Source organism: Macrobrachium rosenbergii, chromosome 25, assembly GCF_040412425.1.
Source record: "Macrobrachium rosenbergii isolate ZJJX-2024 chromosome 25, ASM4041242v1, whole genome shotgun sequence".
Classification (NCBI taxonomy): Eukaryota; Metazoa; Arthropoda; class Malacostraca; order Decapoda; family Palaemonidae; genus Macrobrachium; species Macrobrachium rosenbergii.
In genome coordinates this window covers 30110618-30135778 of record NC_089765.1, presented here as the reverse complement: position 1 = coordinate 30135778, position 25161 = coordinate 30110618, and the positions used below count along the sequence as shown (strand labels likewise).

Sequence of the window (25161 nt, the reverse complement as noted above, 5' to 3'; positions counted from 1 at the left end):
ATATTTACGAGTCATCCTTGGATGGGAAGTTGGGGCAACATTCCCCTTTTACATTTCAAGGCAAACTGATTTCTCTTTTGTGTACCGAATAGCTATTATAGTTGCCATAAGAGTTGCCATGAGCCATTTATGGCCCATGGAAGTGATCTGAACACTTTTCCAGCAAAATTTGTTCAAGCTGTATAGCAGGAAATGTTGATCGTCAGAGGACGATACCTGAAATTTACCGTAAAGCTATAAATAGTCGTCATTTGACAACGCCCACTCACAAAGTGTTGTCTGAAAATATGATTTTTTATTTAGATTCAAAACAACTCTCTTATATTTTGCCTTAGATTCAATGATTGAACATGTTGGAAGAGTAGTGGGTGGTCAAATATGCATGTGCACAAACTCATTATGTTAACTTCAGACACTCGAACTTTTCATTGGAGCCTAACTAATTGTCATACACGATTTTTTCACAGACACCCGACATTTGTGAATCCAAGAGAGAGAGAGATTGTCCTTACTTGAAATATCAAGTTAGATTATTTATGAATTATTACGGAGACAGAGAATAACATGAGAGAGAGAGAGAGAGAGAGAAAGTTATTTTATATATCAAAAGATGGAAATTCTTGATTTATGAAGGAAAAAGGAAAAAGAAAGAAGAAGAGAGAGAGTACCAGAAATCTTTTGACATGCTATGGGCAACAATTGACACAAAGGCTTCTCAAAAGATCACGAAATGATATTTGTTTGTTTAAAATATCACATAATTTAATATAGAAATGTATACATTTTTTTAATTACAGTTGTATTATTATTATTATTATTGTTATTGTTATTTAATCTTATTAATATTTGAAAATTAGTACTTATTATTAGATAAATCATTTATTTATCAACAAAACAAATAAACATATACATGTAACTATAAAAATTCTCTCATCTCAGTAAGAGATGAGAGAATATTTATGGTTACACGTACATGTTTATTTGTTTTGTATGGTAAAATAAATTATTTACCTAATAATAAGTACTAATTTTCATGCCGTGCTTTATTTTTGTAACGTTGAATTGATCACTTTTTGTTATGCCTGTTATTCGTTGCCATGTCAAGAAGCTTACCTTTCTTTTATAGATGCTTTATTGTATCTGACTTTGTTATTGTAGTAGCGTTGTTAGTCCCAGGAGGCCTTAAGAAGATGCTGTTTAGTTTTTCTTACTTCATTAACACAATAACAAAGTTACAGTAGTTTACAAAATGAATCGGAGTGTGAATCGAAGTGTAAGTCAAAGTGTGAACCTAAGTCTTGTCAACCCACAACTGGAGAGGCTACGACCTCCCCCCACTAAGGCTCTAGTTTTCTTCTGCTTCTCCTCTGTTCCTAATTTCTCTCTGCCGCTCTCTGTTCCTTCTCTGCTCCTTTTCTGATCTTTCTCTCCTGCTCTCCCTCTGAACTTGACGTTTTAAAGATTCTTGAAAACCAATGTCCAGCCCATTTTGTAGGTGGGAAGTTACTTCTGTCCCACCTTTGGTAGACGGCTAATGGTTGGGGCTTATCTAAAGATGCCCCATTTTGGGTGGACTTGTTGAACTGCCCCCCCTACAAAGGAGGTGCTTTTCATGTCACCGGAAGGTATGCTTTCTGGCGCTAGTTTACAAACCTAATGCAATTAGGCACTTATTTAAGAATTCCTTTATGATTTCAGTCGATTAAAGCGCGTCCCAGTTTGGCTTCGTAATCACGACACAGCCATAACACTCTCACTCTCTCTCTCTCTCTCTCTCTCTCTCTCTCTCTCTCTCTCTCTCTCTCTCTCTCTCTCTCTCTCTCTCTCTCTCTCTCTCTCTCTCTCTCTCTCTCTCTCTCTCTCTCTCTCTCTCTCTCTCTCTCTCTCTCTCTCTCTCTCTCTCTCTCTCTCAAATCAGTGGAAGGTTCCTCACTCTCTCTCTCTTATGTTTATGCTATGCCTAATTAACATTCAGAATTCCTACCATTACATCGCTCAGTCACCTACCAAGGTTAGACAATTATAATAAAATGGATACAACATTAATAACTAAAATTGGCAACAAAATGACATAATAAAAATTGTCTCTCCAATTGTGGAGTGAAGGATACAAGTCCATTAAAACATTAAACATACCAAGTTACATCCAATTATATTAAACATGTGATGTCAAACTCAACTGTCAATTTTTGCTACCTCTGAGTTCTGTCAATATCCCATGTATTTTTCTGATAAGACTTCTCATTATAATTATAAACAAAATAAGTATCACAATTACAACTAGATTTATTAATGATAAAATTAGGGAGACAGTTTCTTTATAGTAGAAATATTCATCAACATAGTTCAAATTTTCAAGTTTTTTAATTCTAGCTGAGACAACTCAAATTCTTTTATCTTATGTGAGTAATTCTTATATGGCACATGTTTATTGAAGTTATATGTTGTGAAAAGATGAGGTTCATAATACAATTGGTTTGACATGATGATGTAAAAGATTTAACATTTTGAAACTTTACCTCTGTAGTAATGTTGTGACATTTAATTTTTGCTATAACAATATTTAGTGAAAATACAAAAATTTCTTGATCAATTATCAGTGCTTCAAAAGTTTTCTGACATTTGTTTGTGCATACATCTTTTTCTTGGTTTTGGTTTAATACGAGCTCCTGAATACAGGGATATGTATTAGTGCTCTTATACAAGTTATCAAAATTACATATATATTCCTGTTCTCTTAACAGAATACACTCACCAAACTGTTGCTCAGTAAAGAATGACAATACAGGCAGTCCCCGGTTATTGGCGGCCTCGGTTATTGGCGGTCCGGTTTTACAGCACATGTCTAGCGGTGACGATAACCAGATTTTCGACACCTATTCCCAGTTATCTGCGCCGATCTCCAGTTATCGGCACCAATCTCTGGTTATCGGTGCGGATCCTCGGTTATTGGCGGTGCTGATCCCCGGTTATCGGTGCCGATAACCGGATACCGGTGCTGATAACCGAGGATCGGTGCTATTATCGCCAATTTTTGGTTGTCGGCGATTTTCGGTTATTGTCGCACTGTTGGGAACGGAACCCTGCCGATAACTGGGGACTGCCTGTAGTAAAGCATGTTCTAATGCAGAATGCTTGATTGTTCCCTTTTGAATGACTGTTTTATCATTAATCAAGATGGGAAATGGGTACACACTGATTAATGTGCTTGTGGTCCTAGTATTGAAAGGTACAATTAAAATAATTTTATCATAAAGCACTTTGACACTTATTGAATTGTAGTACATGAATATATCTTCTACAAGTGGTGAAAAATGTTTTTCCATGATGCAAAACTTAATTATTTCTTAAAGTTCTTTAGGAGTAATTAGTGTTGGCCTCAAAATACCTTTATAAGCAAGCAAAATGGCATTTATTGTGTTTTTATGTTCCTGTAATATCACTTCACTTTCTAGAGCAAATGTATTTAAAAATTATATATTCTCCAACTTATTCAGTTCTGTTATTACGTCTTCGTTGACTTTGTTTATAAAATTTTTAGTTTTTCTGTTTGTTCTGCATTTTGATTTTGGGATGTAATTACCTTATTTATCACTGTTCCTCTTGTTGCGGCCCCTTTTCTAGTCGGTCTATTCTCTCTTTTTCCTGTTCTACATTTGCTTCAGTAGCAACTCCAAATAATGTGTTCAAAGCAGTTCCAATGAAGGGTAAGAGGGATCGCTTTGATCTGGTTTTCACTGTGGTTTCTATTTCTGTATTTAAGTTTTCTAAAAAGTAAATAACACTCTTATTAACACCCTTCTGTAGGATTGATTTAATGTCTCTTTGAATTGCCTTTAATTTTTTCTCACTACTTAACACTGATGATATGTCTATATTAATGATCCCTAAGTCTTTAATCATTTTGACATTTCCATGTTTTTCCAACAATGATCCTATCTCCACCTCTGAAGAGATGAGTCCAAACAGGATAATTACTATTAGTTTGCTGATGCTCTGCATTTTTGCATTTGTAAAAATAGACTTTTATCAGATTTTCTTTATATATACATAGGTCTCTCTACATACATTATATTTATGATAATTTTACCACAGATTATATACATTTATATATATATTTAACTGTCTGTTTCATAGATTGTATCTTTTGTTTACAACATTATCTACATTATTTTCATGTCTCAGATTATCTACAACTTCAGTGGACCATGGATCTGTTTTTACTATTTTTATATGATTCCAGTGAACTATTTTTTCCTTTAGATCTCTTTCCTTTGTTACTCTATATTTATTTAATTTTAACACTTCTACAACTCTATATGGTTCAGTGAACTTGGGAGAAACCTTCACATTTGGGCCTTCTAGAATATGATTTTGTAATTAAATTTGAGTACCTACCTTAATGTCTGGTTTAATGGTACTTTTATTATAATATTTGGCATGAGTGTTATGAACCTCTTTTAATTTTTCCCTTGTTATCATGATTGTCTCATAAGCACGTCTGGTCTTCCATGCAACATAGTTATCATAGTTATAAGTATGTCTGGGTGGTGTTGCATTGTTTAATAATGTGTTAGGCATTCTTTTCTGATAACCATATAGCAAAAAGTGTGGGGATTCTCCCATTGTCTCATGTACAGTATTATTCAATGTGAAGTGTACGTCTTGTAATGCTAAATCCCAATCTTCTGTCCGTGGGCTCACTAAAGTTTTCAGGATATCCTTTATTTTATGATTAGTTCGTTCTACTGCTCCATTAGAACATGGTTTATAAGTGGTTATTTGACACATTTATTTCATAAAATTCAAATATTTTCTTTAAAAGATCACTAGTAAACTCAGCAGCATTGTCCGAAAGAAGAACTTGTGGACGTGAATGTCTTGTGATAATTCTAGATTTAAGAGCTTCTGCCAATGTAGCTGCATCTCGGTTTCTTACTGGTACGATTTCTACATATCTAGTTAAATAGTCTAAGAAGACTAATTTATGTCTATTTCCTCTAATAGTGGTTGGAAACAGACCTAAAAAGTCCATAGTTACTACTTGAAATGGATTTAATTCTGACGGATATTTTTCAAGTGGAGCTTTAAGATTTACGTTACCTTTACGTTGATTACAAACTATACAGTTTTGTACAAAGTTTTTGGCATCTTCACTATAATGTGGCCAAAAATAATTTCTGGTTATGATTCTGCTTGTCTTCTTAATTCCTGGATGTCCTGCTAACTTATATGAGAGTAAAACAATCCATTTATTAACTGAAAATCAGGTTTTAAGGATTCGTCTAGTATTAACTGTCCTACTATTTGTCTGATTTGTGCATCATTTTCTTGTTGTATTTTTACTCTTTCCAGATCTAAATCTACTACTTAACTAAAACAAAAGGTATTAGTGGTAATACATTTTTCTGTTTCTTCTTGAGATCTGGATAATGCATCTGCCAAGGTGTTAAATTTTCCTGGAACATATCTGAGTTCTGGGGCAAATTCTGATACACTAATGAACCATCTATTGAACTTCATGTTATTGGTAAAGGCTCTCTTTTTGAATAAGTCACAAATGGCTTTGTGATCAGTAAGCCCATTAACCTTATGACCTAAAAGTATGTGTCTAAATTTCTTTAGACCCCACTATAAAGCTAAACACTCTTTCTGTGGTACTGTAGTTTCTTTCTGCTGGATTTAAAACTCTACTAGCATAATATACTGCCCTCATTCTAGTTTTTGCCTTTTGTAACAATACAGCTCCTAGTCCTATACTTGAGGCATCACAAGCTAAGTAAAAGTCTTTGGAAAAATCTGGGTAGACTGAAACAGGGTTCCTGGTCATTTTGCTCTTTAGTGTTTGAAAGGCTGTTTCTTGTTCATCCTTCTATTCATAGTTTCTATCCTTTTTGGTTAATTCTGTCAAAGGTTTGGCTATAGTAGCAAAACCCTTTACAAAAGGTCTATAATAACCTACCATACCTAGGAACCTTCTTAATGCTTTCAAATTAGTGGGAGCTGGGTGATCAGTTATTGTCTTTACATTACGTGCCTGCATGCGCAGTCCATCTTCACTAATTACATGATCCAAGTATTCTAAGGATTTCATCAGAAATTGACATTTCTTTCATTTTATTTTTAGTCCTGCAATTCTTTATCTCTCTAGGACCATTTCTAATGTTCTGAGGTGACTTTCTAAGTCTTTGCTAAAAATGATCACATCGTCCAAGTATACAGCAACATTTTCTATATCTCCTAGAATTTGTAACATTAATCTGACAAATGTTAATTGGGCTGATGTTAGTCCAAATGGCATTACTTCAAACTAAATGTTCTTTATGAGTGCTGAAGGCTGTGAATTGTTTTGATTCTTCATCTAGAGGTACTTGCCAATATCCACTAAGCAAATCTAAGGATGAAAATATTTTGGCCCCTCCTAATTGAGCTAACAAATCCTGGATTACTGGCATCGGCATTCTATCTGGAACTGTGTTGGAATTTAACTTCCTGTAATCTGTTACAAGTCTCCAACTACCATCTTTCTTTGGAACAAGTAACAATGGGGAATTATGTGAAGATTTAGAAGGAACTACTACTCCATCTCTTTTCATTTCCTCTATCAAATTGCTAACTATGGGTCTCTGGCTTATCGGTAATCTGTAATTAGGAATAAAAAAAAGGGCTTGGCTCCATCACCTAACAAAATTCTATGTTGCAGAACATTTGTTCTTCCTAGTTTATCTCCTTCTATAGCTATTACATTAACTTGTGTCTGTTTTCAGGAAAGTCTGTTTTGTTTACTTCTGAATTTATTGAGAGTTTTGGCCATTTATAGAGAAAAATGCTTTTTCTTCTACCGTTAGTAAAGGATTGTTAATAGGGAGTGATTCCTATGCAAAAGACAATGCCTGCGTATAGTGTTAGTCTGTTATCTGAATAGTTTTGGACATTAACTTCGCAGTTATCACTGTTCATGTGGACAAGTGAATTATCCATTCTGCCATTTCCTTCAGTGCAGTTTGGTTGCACTGCCTTTTAGTGTTATTCCCAGGAACACACCAGCACCCCAGTGCCACCAAGACATAATTTAGTAATCACACATATGCCACTGCACCTGCACCTGGGATACAGAGTGCCTACAACAGTGTATCTGCCCACAAGGACCTTCGTTCCTTCAGGGTCACTTCCTCTTCACTAGCATATCCACCCATAAGGATCATTATTCCTTCAGGATCGCTCCATCAGTGTGACCTTTGCAAGGCACACCCTACCACAGTGCCACTTTATTGAAAAGGTGCCACACCACTGAAGTGCCATCAAATTACGGGACACTTCCCCATCGTCATAGACCATTTCTCCTAGTTGTCCTAATAGACTATAACTATGCCTTTAGAACAGCACCAAGCCCTCATGGACATGGGCAAGGACGCAGGTTACACAGGACGGGAACTCACCTAGTGGGTGAAATAACAGCTGGATGACATACTCCAGCTGGAACTAGAAGAACGAGAAGATCAGAGGAAGCACAAAGAGGCTAAGACAGCAAGAGAATTAGCCCTTAAGGAAAGCGAACTAGCTCTCAAAGACGAGCTCGAGCTGGAGAAGGCAGGAAAGGAAAGTGCTGAAGCTATAGCGATCCAACAGGTCTCCAACCCCACACCTGCTGCACCAAATACTCTGATCTCAGCCAGAAGCATGGTTGGAGATAGAGGCACTCTTTGAAAATTACAGCACCACCGAGACAGAGAGGGCCTTAGTGCTTACTAAGCACATGAAAGGAAAAGCTAAGGCAGCCCTCCGCTCACTGGAGAAGAGTCAAAGAGGCGACTTGCTTGGAGTTCGTAGGGTTATCACAAAAGCTTACGAAATAACCCTGGAGAAATGGAGACAACAGTTCCGAGGTCTTGCCAAGGAAGTCGGCTGGTCCTGGACGGAATGGGCCTGTCACAAGATCCAGTCTGGTACCTGCTGGCTCGACTCCCTGTCGTGCAATAAATTCGAGGACTTGTTCAATCGGACCATGCAGGAGGATCTTTTCCAATGTGTGCCTAGGCCCCTTGCTGTGTATCTCAGTGATAAGCAGCCCACCACACTTTTGGAAGCCTGCCGTATGGCCGATTCATGGTGAAACGTACAACCAGTCCCACAGCACGTCTCATTGCCGCATAGTGCCACCTGGGTACCTCTCAGGCTCAACTCGCCCGAAGAATGGGCTGCCTAGCAAGCCTACTTGCACTAGCTGTAAGAAGTTCGGGCACGCTGAAGCTGATTGCCGCTACAAGTTGGGCAACAATAGGCAGCCTACTACCAACCACCAAAGCTCCTCTCCCTCTACGTTTACTCAACCTTCTCCACCGACAGTCACCATAGGGAAATCAGCCCATTCAAAGGGACCCTGCCGAGACTGTGGAACAGGGCACTATACTGCTGGATATCGTGGTTGCCCAAAGTATCTCTCCTCTAGCAAGCACGTCAACCTGATTAATGCATGACCTCCGCGGCTGTGCCACCAAATATGTCTCATCCTGAGTGGGTCTGGTCTCAGTCCGTCTCAGTGGCACCCCTGGATGGCTCTAGCTTACCAGTGAACCTGCCGGCTTTGGTAGACACTGGCTCAGATATTAGCCTGATTGACTGGGCCCAAGTGCCAGCCAGTGCCACTGTTGATGAGAAGACCAGGTGGACGATGACTTGGATAGAGGAGCAAACCAAGACCATTCCCACATTTGAACTTCAGGTAACCACCCCTTTGGGCACGCAACCTCACCACCTTGGTGTGGTGAATAAAATCAGGCATGGAGTGGAGTTCCTGTTGGGATGAGACCTCCTCTGGGGATGTCCTTCGCCAATACCACTCTGTTCCCTAGCTACCTCCACCAGGGAGGCCACTCCAAAACCACCATTGTTGTCTTGATGTATGTACAATCACCACTACTTGCATTGCCATGCAAGCATTCTAATCATGTACTCCTAATGTTCCAACAAATCTGCTGTATCAAACTGTCTGTATGTTTCTGTTTGTGAAGACGCCAAACGTCTCACCACTCCGATGGACAACAAACACACGAACACACACGTGTTTGGAAGAGACGGCGTCAGGCTCTTACAATCTCAGAAATTCTTTAGTCACTTTGTCGTAATTTTTGCACAGTTTTCTATTAGACGTTACATAAAGTTATATATAGGAAAATGTGAGCAATTTCATGTAGAATACAACAAAAAATAACTCATGGTTGTAGCTTTTATCAATTTTGACATATTTTCATATAAATCACGATAAGTGCCAAAATTTCTACCTTCGGTCAACTTTGACTCGACCGAAATGGTCGAAAATGCAATTGTAAGCTAAAACTCTTACATTCTAATAATATTCAATCATTTACCCTCATTTTGCAACAAACGGGAAGTCTCTAGCACAATATTTTGATTTATGGTGAATTTTTGAAAAAAACTTTTTCCTTATGTCCACGGCCACTAACTAAATCTCAGAAATTCTTTTATCACATTGTCGTAATTTTTTCACCCTTTTATATTAACCGTTACATAATGTTTTATATATGAGAATGTGTGCAATTTCATGTAGAATACAACAAAAAATAACTCATGGTTGTAGCTTTTATCAATTTTGACATATTTTCATATAAATCACAATAAGTGCCAAAATTTCAACTTCGGTCAACTTTGACTCGACTGAAATGGTAGAAAAATGCAATTGTAAACTAAAACTCTTACATTCTAGTAATATTCAATCATTTACCTTCATTTTGCGATGAACGAGAAGTCTCTAGCACAATATTTCGATTTATGGTGAATTTTTGAAAAAAACATTTTCCTTACGTCCGCACTAACTCTGCTGAAAATCTTGTAAGAGCCTGACGCCGTCTCTTCCAAACACGTGTGTGTTCGTATGTTCGTCATCCATCGGAGTGGACAAGACAACAAGAGCATCTCGTTTTCTTTCTCTAAAGGAATGCGATTTCAACTATACAATATTTCCATCTGTTTCTCCCTAACCAGTGTTGTCTTGATGTATGCACAATCACCACCACTTGCATTGCCATGCAAGCATTCTAATCATGTACTCATAATGTTCCAACGCATCGTCTGTATCAAAACGTTGTGTATGTTTCTGTTCGTGAAGACGCCAAACGTCTCGCCACTCCAATGTACAACAAACACACGAACACACACGTGTTTGGAAGAGATGGCATCAAGCTCTTACAATCTCAGAAATTCTTTTGTCACTTTGTTGTAATTTTTGTACCGTTTTCTATTAGATGTTACATAAAGTTTTTATATGAAAATGTGTGCAATTTCATGTAGAATACAATAAAAAATAACTCATGGTTGTAGCTTTCGTCAATTTTGACGACATATTTTCATATAAATCACGATAAGTGCCAAAATTTCAACCTTCAGTCAACTTTGATTCGACCGAAATGGTCGGAAATGCAATTGTTAGCTACAACTCTTACATTCTAGTAGTATTCAATCATTTACCTTCATTTTGCAACAAACGGGAAGTCTCTAGCACAATATTTCGATTTATGGTGAATTTTTGAAAAAAACTTTTTCCTTAACTCTGTGCGTGCTAACTCTGCTGAAAATCTCAGAAATTCTTTAGTCACTTTGTCGTAATTTTTTCACCATTTTCTATTAGCCGTTACATAATGTTTTATATATGAAAATGTGCGCAATTTCATGTAGAATACAACAAAAAATAACTCATGGTTGTAGCTTTTATCAGTTTTGAAATACTTTAATACAAATCATGGTAAGTGCCAAAATTTCAACCTTCTGTCAACTTTGACTCGACCGAAATGGTAGAAAAATGCAATTGTAAGCTAAAACTCTTACATTCTAGTAATATTCAATCATTTACCTTCATTTTGCGACAAACGAGAAGTCTCTAGCACAATATTTCGATTTATGGTGAATTTTTAAAAAAAAACTTTTTCCTTACCTCCACGCGTGCTAACTCTGCTGAAAATCTCAGAATTTCTTTAGTCACTTTGTCGTAATTTTTGCACCGTTTTATATTAACCGTTACATAAAGTTTTATATAGGAAAATGTGCGCAATTTCATGTAGAATATAACAAAAAATAACTCATGGTTGTAGCTTTTATCAGTTTGGAAATATTTTCATATAAATCACGTGCCGAAATTTCAACCTTCGGTTAACTTTGACTCGACCGAAATGGTATAAAAACGCAATTGTAAGCTAAAACTCTTACATTTTAGTAATATTCAATCATTTACCTTCATTTTGCAACAAACGGAAAGTCTCTAGCACAATATTTCGATTTATAGTAAATTTTTGAAAAAAAACTTTTTTTTACGTCTACGCGTTACGAATTCATTTATCATTTTGTGATAATATTTTCTCTGTGTTGCTTTGATCGTTTTAAAATTTGTTATATACCAAAATCATTGCAATTTAGTGTACAATACAACGAAAAAAAAAATAGCTCATTAGCTCTAACCGTTTTGCTCACAGCGTGATTTGTATACAATTATATATGAAATTTTATTTTGCGCTGTCATATATTCCAATATTTATATATGATGATGATATTTTTTTTCATTTCTGATGGTTGCATACTAAACTTCAGACAATGAGAAAAAAAGGAGCCAAAAATGAACTCTAAATCTTAAAAACTAAGCATGCTGTGATTTTTTGAAAAAAACTTTCTTTCCGCTTCGGCGCTAACTCCCAAACCCCACTGGCATGCGGCAGACACTTTTGTAAATAGAGGCTCGATGTTTAAGGGTTAACAAACAAGCAGCTGGTCACCCACGACTGTGCAAAGAGGGAAAACGCTCTTTGTTACTGAGTGCATTGATACTTTCCGGACGTAGCCAATTAGAGAAAGATTTGTGTATGATGTTATGTCTATCAGTCATTAAGAAGCAAAAAGTCACAATGCTGTGTAATTAATTAAGCATATATACCAATAGTGGTAAAGCTTATGAAAAACATGAGTGGTGGGCCACCTATGCACCTTCTACCATATGCTGTTGAATTGATGACGTATCCATATCAACCAATTCAAGGTGATAAATTTACATATGATGTGTTGATTGATGTCGTACTTTTAAACCAATAACAATTAGAAAAGCTTGCTCTCTGCCTCTCTGTCTCTCCCCCCCTCTTGTCCTGGCAGTTTTGTTACCTTTTCATCCTATATTTGGTTTTTCATCATTTTATGCAGTGAAAATTACTGAATGACAAAACATCAAGAAATTAAAAAATGAGAAATAATAGGGGAGAAAGGGAAGCTGTGTGTGTGTGTGTGTGTGTGTGTGTTTATGTCTGTGTTGTAGGCTGTATGTATGAAGATGTATTTCTTAGCACTGTATCAGCTGCTCTCTCTCTCTCTCTCTCATTTTGCACGATTATTTTATTACAAGTTACAGTACAGTAATATCCTTTATTGAAATGTGAAAAAACATAAACATGTTGCAGGCTGTACATATGTAGGGTGTTTCTTAGTGCAATACCAGTAGTTCGCTCTCTCACTTTCTCTCTCTTTTGTGTTGTTCATAATTGTTTTATTATAAGTTACAGTACAGTACTTGATAACTGAAGGTTTATGGTACAGCTATGAAAGAATAGTGTAATGAGCAAAAACAAGAAATCATTACAATTATCAGGTATGGGAAATAGAACATGATTATAAAAATTGATTTTAGGAAAATATTGAAATAAGCAATACAGGGTATAGATATTGAAAATTGATTACAATAGCATTAGCAGTAAAATTAGCTTAATAGTGCTTAATAAAAAAAAGAATAAGAGGGAAGTAAATTGATGTCTTACCCCTTATTGCTGAATACTGACCAGCTTGTGTTTTAGATACCAAGCAAAAGATTAATATATGTAGAATGTTTGAGTTAAGCACAGCACAGAGCAAAGAAAAACTTTAGCAAATAAATACTGAAAACAAAAACTGCAATACTTTTATGTTTCTTATATCAGCAGGCTGTAAGTAATGAGTAATATTCACACACTCTTTAAAGGAAAAAGAGGAACAGTTGGATTAGTTAAATGATGCAAAAAGGACATGACAAATAATGGATAAAGAGTGAATTGTGGTTATCCAGGAAGGATATGAAAAATTATTGAAAATTAAACAGTATGGAATCCACAGTTATTAATTGCAGAAGCAAAGCTGGAAAGACTCATATTGATGTCTACAGTCACCAGACAATGATAGAATGAGCTAGGTTCTTCTTACCAGGTAATAATCCACTGGTGTATATGTGTGGTCAGGTCACTTGTGGTTCTATTTATGGTCTTGAATACTTCAAAATGGATGTGTCTGGGAGCACTGCATCCGTGATTTGGGCTCAGTATGATTGATGAATTTGCTTTGAATAATTAAATATTTGTTGTGATATATAATAATTAATTAAGATCTCATGAGATTTTATGAAGAGTTAAGATTTTAGACAAATTTGGGTTTTAGGTTTGCACTGAAAAATAGTATCAGTCATTTAGCATATTGCAACTCGCATATGTTTTAGTACTTTACTGACAAACATGTTTTGACACAAATCCATTATTTAAAGGTGTTTTTACATTAATTTGAAGTCGGCCTCTTTGTTTGCTGTTATGGTAATTGAAGTGAGCAGTTTTCAGCGTCGTGTTTCTTAGTAGGACTCGTGAATTGAAGCCAAGTTTTTTTTATGAACAGGGCTGCAGAGAATTTGCTGCTCTTGGCACCATCATCTTTATTTTGAAAGGGTCAAATTGTCAACGTGTGAAGCCGTACTGGAAAACATTATCAACATTTGCAGCTGGCAAACATCGAAATGATACATACTGGAAGGCTTTAGGTATGGGTATGTGAGTGAAATGGAATATTTTTACTCACAGGCAGTATTCGAATTGTTCATTTTATATTTGTTTTCTGTAGTAGTAGTGTTATTTATTTAGGTTGCCATTCTATTCAGATACCATATTCAGATAAGAGTGTGCATGGACTTTGGTCCTAGTATGACTATCTCTTATAATACAGGTCGAACATCACTAATCGGGCATCACTGGGACCTGCAGGGTGCCATTTAGTGGTTTTGCCGGATTACAGAGTGGTTAGGTTAGAATACACTTAACAGTTAACCACCTCATCCTACCTTTGAAATACTCTGTAAATCAGTACAAGTTGGTTAACAGGAAAAAAAACATTAAAAGGAAATCAAGTGACATTTTAATGAAGCATGGGCAAAATAAATGGTATAGGTAATTCTGTTGACTTACGCAAGAAAGTTCATCATTGCTTCTTCCAAAGTGTAGAGTTGGAATTTGCAACTAAGCACATTCACATGGTTTGAAGTGAATGGCTCTCAGGATTCCCATCTTCTTCATTTTGGAATTTTTATATATATATATTTTATGCTATTCTCTTGTATATTTGTACGGTATTTTCTTATTATGTATTTTTACAATCCAAAAGATAATTGCAATCATGTGCCTATGGTACATACAAATGCACTAACTCAATTGCTGGCATAGGAGAACTTGCCACAGCTTGTTTTGGTTTGTGTTGTCACACTTATGATTTTTTAAAATTTATATTTTATATCATTCTCATTTATACTTTTACTGTATTTTATAATTTTTCGTTTTTACATCTGATGGCATTCACTGCCATCAGATAACTTCTTGCAGCTTGCTTTGGTTCATGTTGTTTCACTTATGATTTTTTAAATTTATATTGTATTTAAATTTATATTTTTACTTCATTTTCTCATTTTTACAACCCAAAAGGTAAACATGCCTAGGGTACATTAGAATGCACAAACTCGTTCACTGGTGCTGGAGAACTTGCACCAGTTTGTTTTGGTTTGTGTTGTTACGTTTATAATTTTTTGATATATATTTTAGGTTATTCTCATATTTTCACTGTATTTTCTAATTTTTTTAATTTTTACAACCCAAAAGATAAACACAGCCATATGCCTAGGGTATGTACAAATGCACAAACTCATTCGCTGGCATCGGAGAACTTACTACAACTTGTTTTGGCTTGTGTTGTTCACTTATGATCTTTTATTGATATTTTACGCTAGTCTCATTTGTAATTTTACGTTATTGTCTAATATTTTATTTTTACAACCCAAAAGGGTACATACAAACACAAACTTATTCACTGGCATTGGAGAACTTACTACTGTAGTTTTGTTGTTGTTGTTAATCTTAAGACATTTTTATTTATATTTTATGCTATTCTCATTTATATTTTTATTGTATTTTCTCATTTTTTATTTTTACCAAAAGATAAAGGCCTTGTGCTTAGGGTATGTTTGAATGCACAAACACATTCTCTGGCATCAGAGAACTTGATACAGCTTGTTTTTGGTTGCTGCTGTTACGAAATTGATGTTTTTATTTATATTTTACACTATTCTCATTTATGTTATTGCTGTATTTACTCATATTTTATTTTTAAAACCCAAAAGGTAAACACAGTCCTGTGTGTAGGGTATGCACGAATGCACAAACTCATTCTCTGTCATCAGAGAACTTGCTACAGCTTGTTTTGGTTTGTGTTGTTACGTTTATGATTTTTAAATTTATATTTTACGCTATTCTCATTTACTATGCTCCCCCACTTTTTCGTGGGATAGTAGTTTCTCTCTCTCTCTGAGATTAGGGAAAGATTGGTTTCTTATGCATGTATGTTTATTTTTTTGTACAGTATAGTGTTATAGATAAACGTGATGTTACTTTGTCATTCATTTTTTCATATTTTCCATGTACTGTACAATTATTGTACAAAATTTTTAGATTTCAATAAAAGCAGACTGGAAAATAAAGTGAAAATAATTAGCAAATATTTTAGATACTGTACAGTATGCTCTATCATCCAAAAACACTTTACAGTACAGTAATATAATTTCAGATACATTTTACATTACCCTTAACAGAGAGAGAGAGAGAGAGAGAGAGAGAGAGAGAGAGAGAGAGAGAGAGAGAGAGAGATACAGTATCTTGTTAAGCTCATTCTGGGGCCTACCTTTCATTCCAGGGTGGGCCCCAGAATGAGCTTAAATAGTGTACAATTTGTATTAAAGATTTATTTAATTTATATTACAGACATTTTATAGATTTTTGATGTGTTGAGAGAGAGAGAGAGAGACAGAGACACATCATAAACTTGTTTAGCTCATTCTGGGACCCACCTGTCATTCCAGGGTGGGCCCCAGAATAAGCTTAAGAAGTTTACGATTTGTATTACAGATTTATTTAATTTGTATTAAACATTTTATGGATATTTTGCTGTGTTTAAATTAATATTAAAATTTGAAAATTAGTAAATCATTTGTTGAAAAGGATGGCTGTATTATGCGAATTTATCTTATACAGGATCGCTTCTCAGGCTCAGCGATGTTGGTCAGCAGCTGGCCAATATTCATATTGGAGAAAGGATAGTGTTTGGAATGCAGGAAGTCTTTTATTGAAATATTCAATCAGAAATCCGTGGAATCCTTTGTGGTTTGGATTTGTGTTCTTCTACTTTAGGTTGTGGTTGGACGTGGTTGAGAAGGATCTGGAGAAACAAGGTGCTTGGGTCGGTATTTATGGGGGTCTTGATCGGTGCTGAATTATGATTGGCTGCCCGGGGCAGGTCATCTTGGGCAGAGCCTTCTCTCTCTTGTTGATGTTTGGGGCTTGTCTTGCTTGCGAGTGGCATTGTAGTGCTGGAGATGAATGGGATAATTTCGATCCTCAGATGCAGAATTTTGATTCGCTTGTTCACTATGGGTGTTGTTCGGCCTAGGTCTCCTGGTGGCCATGGGGAGGAGAAAGGTTTCCTGCGCAATGTTGAAGGTTGGTTTCTCCTTCCCAATGTGCAATGCTTCCAAGAGGCGCAGGCGGCAGTGGGCCATAGTTTGGTCAAATTATTTCCATATTCGTGTTTATATCTTTTCTTGCAATTCTCTGGTTATGGGTGTCCTGGCATGGTTAAAGGTGGCTCCCTCTTGGGCGTGGCAGGAAATCCTCTTGGAGAAACACGTGGTGGTCATACCGATGTAAGAACTGGGGCATCCTCGGACGGGGCATGAGTACCGGTATACCACATTGGTTTGCTTCAAGGGGTCCAGGCTGCTCATCTTTTTGCCCTTGTAATAAATGACCAGATGAATGTTCTTATTGGGGTCAACGGGGCAGACATTATCCTCAATGATGTTCTTGAGGGCACGTTCATCTTCTTTTTATTTATGAACGTGCCCTCAAGAACATCATCGAGGGTAATGTCTGCCCTGTTGATCCCAATAAGAATATTCATCTGGTCATTTATTACAAGAGCAAAAAGACGAGCAGCCTGGTGATGTGTAACAATCCAGCCCCACCTCAGCAGGACCCCTTGAAGAAAACCAATGTGGCATACCAGTACTCATGCCCTGTCCGAGGATGCCTTGGTTCTTACATCGGTATGACCACCATGTGTTTCTCCAAGAGGATTTCCTACCACGCCCAAGAGGGAGCCATCTTTAACCATGCCAGGATGCTCATAGTCAGAGAATTGCAAGAAAAGATATAATCATGAACATGGAAAAAATTGACTGAACTACAGACCACAGCCACCTGCACCTCTTGGAAGCACTGCACACTGGGAAGGAGAAACCAACCTTCAACATTTCATAGCAAACCTTCCTCCCCATGGCAGCCAGGAGACCTGCACTGATCGACCCCCATAGCAAACGAGCGAATCGGAATTTCTCCCATTCATCCCCAGCACTACAATGCTGCTCGCACGCAAGACAAGCCCCGAACATCAACATTGGAGAAAGGGCTCCGCACGAGATGACCTGCCCTGGGCAGCCAATCATAATTCAGCACTGATCAAGAACCCCCTATAAATACCTGCCCTAGCACCTTGTTTCTCCAGATCCTTCTCAACCACGTCCAGAGGATGACCAACGAGATGGTCGAAACATGTCGACGCTACCACAACCTGAAGTAGAACATGAATCCAGACCATGAAGGATTCCACAGATTTATGATTGAATGTTTCAATAAAAGACTTCCCACATTCCACACACTATCCTTTTTCCAATATGAATATTGGCCAATTGCTGACCAACATTGCTGAGGCTGAAAATCGAATTATAAGGAAAATAGAAAAGATCCTGTTTAAGATAAATTCGCATAATACAGCCATCCTTTTGAATAAGACCTTTTTAAGAGAGGGTCTATTTCCTTCATATAAATAGTTTATCATAAATATGCATTTAGTCATGAAAATAGAATGAAAATAAAGTAATTTGTGAATATTGCTCTGTGAAAAAATTCGCAAATTAGTGAAAATTTCCGGCGGACAGGTGAATAATGTGTTCCACAAAAATCCACAACAAAATGAAACGCGGAAATGCGAAATGTGTAAAAACTGGGGCCACTGTAATATCAGTTCAAACAAACATACACCCCAAACCATCATGCTAGTATATACACCCCCTAAAATGCTTATAACCCTTTAACGCCGAAGCCCTATTTACAAAAACATCTCCCGTATGCCGGCGGCGTTTGGTGAGTTAGCGCCGAAGCGGAAAAAAAGTTTTTTTCAAAAAATCAAAGCACACTTAGTTTTTAAGATTAAGAGTTCATTTTTGGCTCATTTTTTTTGTCATTGCCTGAAGTGTAGTATGCAACCATCAGAAATGAAAAAAAATATCATTATCATATATAAATATTGGAATATATGACAGCGAAAAAAAAAACTAGTATATAATTGTATACAAATCGCGCTGTAAGCAAAACGGTTAAAGCTAATGACTTAATTTTTTTTAGTTGTATTGTACACTAAATTGCGATGATTTTGGTATATAACAAATTTTAAAATGATCAAAGCAGCACAGAGAAAATATTATCACAAAATGATGCATGAATTCGTAACACGAGGACGTAAAATTTTTTTTTTTTCAAAAATTCACCATAAATCGAAATATTGTGCTAGAGACTTCCCGTTTGTTGAAAAATGAAGCTAATTGATTGAATACTACTAGACTGTAAGTGGTTTAGCGTACAATTGCAGTTTTCGACCATTTCGGTCGAGTTAAAGTTGACCGAAAGTCAAATTTTTTCTATTTATCGTGATTTATATGAAAATATTTCAAAAGTGATAAAAGCTACAACCATGAGTTATTTTTTGTTGTATTGTAAATGAAATTGCGCACATTTTCATATATAAAACTTTATGTAACGACTAATATAAAACGGTGCAAATATTACGACAACGAGACAAAAGAATTTCCGAGATGTTCGGCCGAGTTACCGCGCAGACGTAAGGAAAATGTTTTTTTTTAAAATTCACCATAAATCGAAATATTGTGCTAGAGACTTCCAATTTATTGCAAAATGATGGTAAACGATTGAATATTACTAGAATGTAAGAGTTTTAGCTTACAATTGCGTTTTTTTACCATTTCGGTCGAGTTAAAGTTGACTGAAGGTTGAAATTTTGGCAGTTATCGTGATTTATGTGAAAATATTTCAAAACTGATAAAAGCTACAACCATGAGCTAATTTCTGTTGTATTCTACATGAAATTGCACACATTTTCATATATAAAAGTTTATGTAACGACTAATGTAAAACGATGCAAACATTACGACAACATGACGAAAAGAATTTCTGAGATGTTCGCCGAAGTTAAATTGCATGCAGACGTAAGGGAAAATTTTTTTTTTTCAGAAATTCACCATAAATCGAAACATGGTGCTAGAGACTTCCAGTTTGTTGCAAAGTGAAGGTACATGATTGAATATTACTAGAATGTAAGAGTTTTAGCTTACAATTTTTTTCGACCATTTCGGTCAAGTCAAAGTTGACCGAAGGTTGAAATTTTGGCAGTTATCGTGATTTATATGAAAATATTTCAAAACTGATAAAAGCTACAACCATGAGTTATTTTCTGTTGTATTGTACATGAAATTGCGCACATTTCCATATATAAAACTTTATGTAACGACTAATATAAAACAGTGCAAACATTACGACAAACGTGACGAAAGAATTTCTGGCGTGGACGTAGGAAAAAGTTTTTTCAAAATTCACCATAAATCGAAATATTGTGCTAGAGACTTCCAATTGGTTGCAAAATGAAGGTAAATGATTGAATATTACTAGAATGTAAGAGTTTTAGCTTACAATTGCGTTTATTTTACCATTTCGTTCGAGTCAAATTTGACCGAAGGTTGAAATTTTGGCAGTTATCGGGATTTATATGAAAATATTTCAAAATGATAAAAGCTACAACCATGAGTTATTTTCTGTTGTATTGTACATGAAATTGCGCACATTTTCATATATAAAACTTTATGTAACGGCTAATATAGAACAGTGCAAAAATTACGACAAAATGACGAAAGAATTTCTGAAATTTTCGGCCGAGTTACTGCGCGGGTGTAAGAAAAAAGTTTTTTTCAAAAATTCACCATAAATCGAAATATTGTACTAGAGACTTCCAATTTGTTGCAAAATGAAGGTACATGATTGAATATTACTAGAATGTAAGAGTTTTAGCTTACAATTGCGTTTTTCGACCATTTCGGTCGAGTCAAAAGTTGACCGAAGGTTGAAATTTTTGTAGTCGACTCCATACGCCCACTTGGCATTCAACAGACAATTTTAGTCGACGTTTGCTACGTCCAACAGGCGTTTAAGGGATAATAATGATATACTAGTTTTAAAATACAGTAAACCCCCTGTATTTGTGGGGGGTGTGGTACACACCCTCTTCAGATAGCTAAAATCCACAAATACTTAAAACTCTCTAAAAACACTTAAATCTACCTATTTTGATAGTTTAAACACAAGAAAACCCTCTTAAAAATGCTTATCCCTAAGTATGTTAATAGTTTTATTGCAAAAAGTGCATTTAGTCATGAAAATAATATGAAAATACAGTAATTAGTGAATATTTCTCAGTGAAAAATACAGCGAATTTTCCGCGAATAATGGGTAGATACGTTACACAGAGAAATCCGCGAATACAAGAGTCACCGAGAATGCGAATATGGGGGGTTTACTGTATTAATATTAATGTAAACACAGTAAAGTATCTATAAAATGTTTAATACAAATTAAGTAAATCTTTAATAGAAATTAAATAAATATGTCTTACAGAATGTTTGACAACTAATCAAGTTACCCCTGTATATATACAGTACATTTAAGCATAGCCGTTTTCTCTCAGCATAGTATGGACGTTGTTCCGTTTTCTTTATATATTGGTAAAAACATTTGAAATTATCAATAATTTGCTTTTTTCTTATAGCAACACTATTTATTCACTAATTACTGCATTTTTTCATATTGTGTTCATGACTAAATACAGGCAGTCCCCGGTTGTCGGTGGGCTTGGTTATTGGCAACCCGAATTTACAGCGCTTGTCTAGCGATGAAAATCGGCAGTTTTTGGTGCTGAAAATCTCTGATTTCCTCTTATCGGCGCAGATAATTGGGTATTGGTGCCGATACATACCTAACAGAAGTGCCGATAACCAAAAATCGGCGTTTTTTTGGTGATTTCGGTGCCAGTAAGCCCTGAAAATCGCTGAAAAAGTGCCATTTTCGGTTATCAGCGATTTTCAGTTATCATCATGCTGTGAGAATGGAACCCCCCGCCAATAACCGGGGACTGCCTCTACAGATTTTTATCATAAAAGTAATTTACAGTGTACAGTATTCCTAACTTAGTAATGTATCTATTAAGCTCATTCCAGGTTGGGCCCCAGACTGAGCATAACAAGTGTACACTCTCTCTCTCTCTCTCTCTCTCTCTCTCTCTCTCTCTCTCTCTCTCTCTCTCAAGGTACTGTAAGATGTAGATGTATTTGAAATTATATTACTGTAAAGTGTTTTTGGATGATAGAGCATATTGTACAATATTTAAAATATATTCGCTAATTATTTTAATTTTATTTTCCAGTAAAAGCAGACTGGAAAATAAAATGAAAATAATTAGTGAATATTTTAAATATATTGTACAATATGCTCCATTGTCCAAAAACACTTTACAGTTATATAATTTCAAATACATCTTACATAACCCTTAAACAGAGAGAGAGAGAGAGTGAGTGAGCTGAGCCTGACGTACACTTGTTATGCTCAATCTGGGACCCAACCTGGAATGAGCTTAATAGATAGATTACTACATTATAAGTACACTGTAAATTATTTTTGTCATAAAAATCTTTATTTAGTCATGAATATAATATGAAAAAGTACAGTAATTAGTGAATAAATAGTGTTGCTCTATGAAAAAAAGCAAATTAGTGGATTTTAGCTATGGGGGGGGGTTGCGGTATGCATCCCCCGTGAATACTGGGGGTTTATTGTATCTGGAATGATATGTGTAGTATGATTATGTTGATGGAGAATAATGTAGTTGTTATTGAGCTTATTTATGCTTGTTTTTCAGGTCTAGTTGTATAACTGTTTTTAAAGTTTTGTTTATTGGTAAGACACAAAGAGTGTTGCATTCCCACTTTGGTTGTGATAGTTGTAGTTTTCTTTATGTAAATTTGTTTGTTTAATAATAAATCAAAATTGTAGCCTCTTGGCACCACTACTATTTTTTGCAAATTATTATATATGAATTCATATTCAAAATACTATAAAGGGTGATGATTATTATTATTATTATTATTATTATTATTATTACTATTATTATTATTATTATTATTATTATAGCATCTGTATGTGTCTTACATATTTTTAATGAATGGCAAATTAATTTTAAAAAATTTGTCAATTTCCGTCATTTTCAGTTAACGCAATTATGACGTAAAAAAAGACGGTAGTTTAATAAATATAATCCAAAATTTTTTACTGTATTGATAAAGAGGAAATTTTGGGCTACCCTTATGAGAGCTAAATAAATCAGCTCAGTGGTCTGGTTAAACTTTAATTAATAATAATAATAATAATAATAATAATAACAAGCGCTAAAATACTATAAGTTGAAAATTCATTGTTAAAGAAAAGGAAAAAATGTTTGTACAGTTGAACCTCTTAAAAACGGCAGTCTGTGCAGTCCTGTGGTTCGGCTGCCATTAGTTCATTGAGCAGCCAGAAGGGCGGCGCCACATTGTTTACAACTTCCCGACAGGAAAAATTATGCCAGATCTCAGTTGTTAATGAAAATGTGTGAAGTCAAATATGTTGTTGATATTAACTTTAATTGAATAAATACCTGTATATTTGTTTAAACATTCCACTTGAGAAGGCTCTACCAAGTCAAAACTTTAATCAAAACAGTGAGACTTTTGGCAACACACAAATTCCTTACTCTTGAGTGGTTGAACGACAAATGATACAGTCTTGATCATTTCTTTTACATAGCTGCATATTTACCAATTCGATATGCCACCCATCAGATCAGATGGTGCTAGAGGTAAGAAGTGCAAGCATAAAGCTTTATCTATGCTAGAAAAGGTTTCTATCCTTCCCCTCCTGTTAGCGAATGTTTAGTGTTCATTTTCCTCAATAGATGGCATTTGGTTTGTTTACTTTTTGACAGCGAACTGTCAAACCCATTGAGTGATCGCCGAAATTCATTCTCAGTTTTTGTCAGCTCATTACCCTCTACAATCAGAATAAATGGTGAAACTAATGGTGATAAGTGTGAAGATAGTAAATTTAGGAGATGAAAATCACCGATAATATTCTGCAGATCCTGAGAAAAGTTAAGTAGATGACTTACGGTTAGGCTAACTCGGGAATGTAGGCTAAATGTGTTAATAAAGTGCACTGTTTTAAAGAAAATGATACAGTATGAAATTTTAAAATGGTAAAGTGAAAATGTATGAGTAATAAAATGATAAAAATTAGTGTTAGAACTTAGCCAAGTAGTAGGCTAAGTTGTCAGCTAGGCTATTTGTATGTGGAATTAGCTTGCAAGACTGTTTTCATAGGTGCTAGCTGTTAATCAGCTCAGTGGTCTGGTAAAACTAAGGTATACCTTTATCTTCATTTTTTAGGGATGTATTTTGTATCTGGGGTTTTCTGTGGTCCAGCAGTGGCCTGGTCCCAAGGTTCCAGGATTTAAGAGCTTGGACTGTATCAATGTGTTGTTTGAGAATTTACATTGACTTTTATCTGAAAATTAATTCTGAAAATTAATTCCCTCCGCTAGGCCTACAAGTCAAAGAATGTCTTCATATTAATGAGCATGATATTCATTTTTAAGCAAAAACTGATAAAAGTTTGAGCACAGATTTATTCACATGAATGAAAAAATGTAGCAGAGCAAAAGCACACCCAAAGGATGTTCAGAAGGAACACAGTTGCACTAGAGTAGACTAACTCGTCCAGGTCACTACACAGCAGAGCACTCTAGACATAAAACATCACATTTTGATATGATGTGCAGGCTCTTTATTAGGCAAAAACTTTCTATACATTTTCAAGTGAGCTGAGAAAGGTACAGGGAAGGAATGATTGGTCAGATAGCTTGCAAAAAAAGAAGCCAATTTACAAGATTTGGCAGGCAAAAATCAGTTGTATTTGTTTCAACATCTGTGTTTAGCATACTTACCAGATTATTCCATTTAATATGAAATGTGAGTTTTATTTTTCTGGACTCTGACGTATCCAGTAAGTAATGAAATCTGATAAGTTGGAGTCTTGATTTGCCAGTTAGGCAAAATAAGATGAATGAGGTAAACTAAAGCCCACACCTTCAGGTTTTTTAGTTGTCAGTTTTATGTGAGTCAGCAAATTTATACTCTACAGTTATTGGCTGATCTGTCCCAGTCTTTTTCTAGTGAGCTTCTTGGCTTTAAGATCTTCAGATTGCTGCTAAAAGTATTTAGGTGGGGTATTATCTGTTGATTAAAAATATGATCTTTCAGAGTCAAGGTAAAAATAGGTAATCAGAAACTTTGTAAAATTTAATGAAAATGAATATATTTATTAACCCTCTTACCCCCGCCGGATATGGCAATTTCTATAAGCCTTACCCCCGGACTATTTTGGATTGCAAACTCATTTTGTAATATTTTTTTCAAATTGTGGTGGCTGACTTAATTTTCGTCAGAAAGAGGTCAGGTTGGTCACGTTCTTTTGAAAAATGACTGAATTTTACGATGTAGGCATAAAAAATAAAAAAAATCTGTGTGAATAGTCTTTATCATTTGGTGAACTTTGCCGATAACGAAATTTG

The 25161-nt window shown here is 35.6% G+C and overlaps 1 protein-coding gene across 1 annotated transcript in view; it reads left to right on the top strand.

The window, feature by feature from the left end:
- Window positions 1-25161, top strand: part of LOC136852524 (ATP-dependent DNA helicase RecQ-like) — a 155207-nt gene that overhangs the window by 97528 nt on the left and 32518 nt on the right. The window contains 1 exon segment of the mRNA XM_067127235.1: window positions 13684-13825. Coding sequence (XP_066983336.1) covers window positions 13684-13825 — 142 coding nt within the window.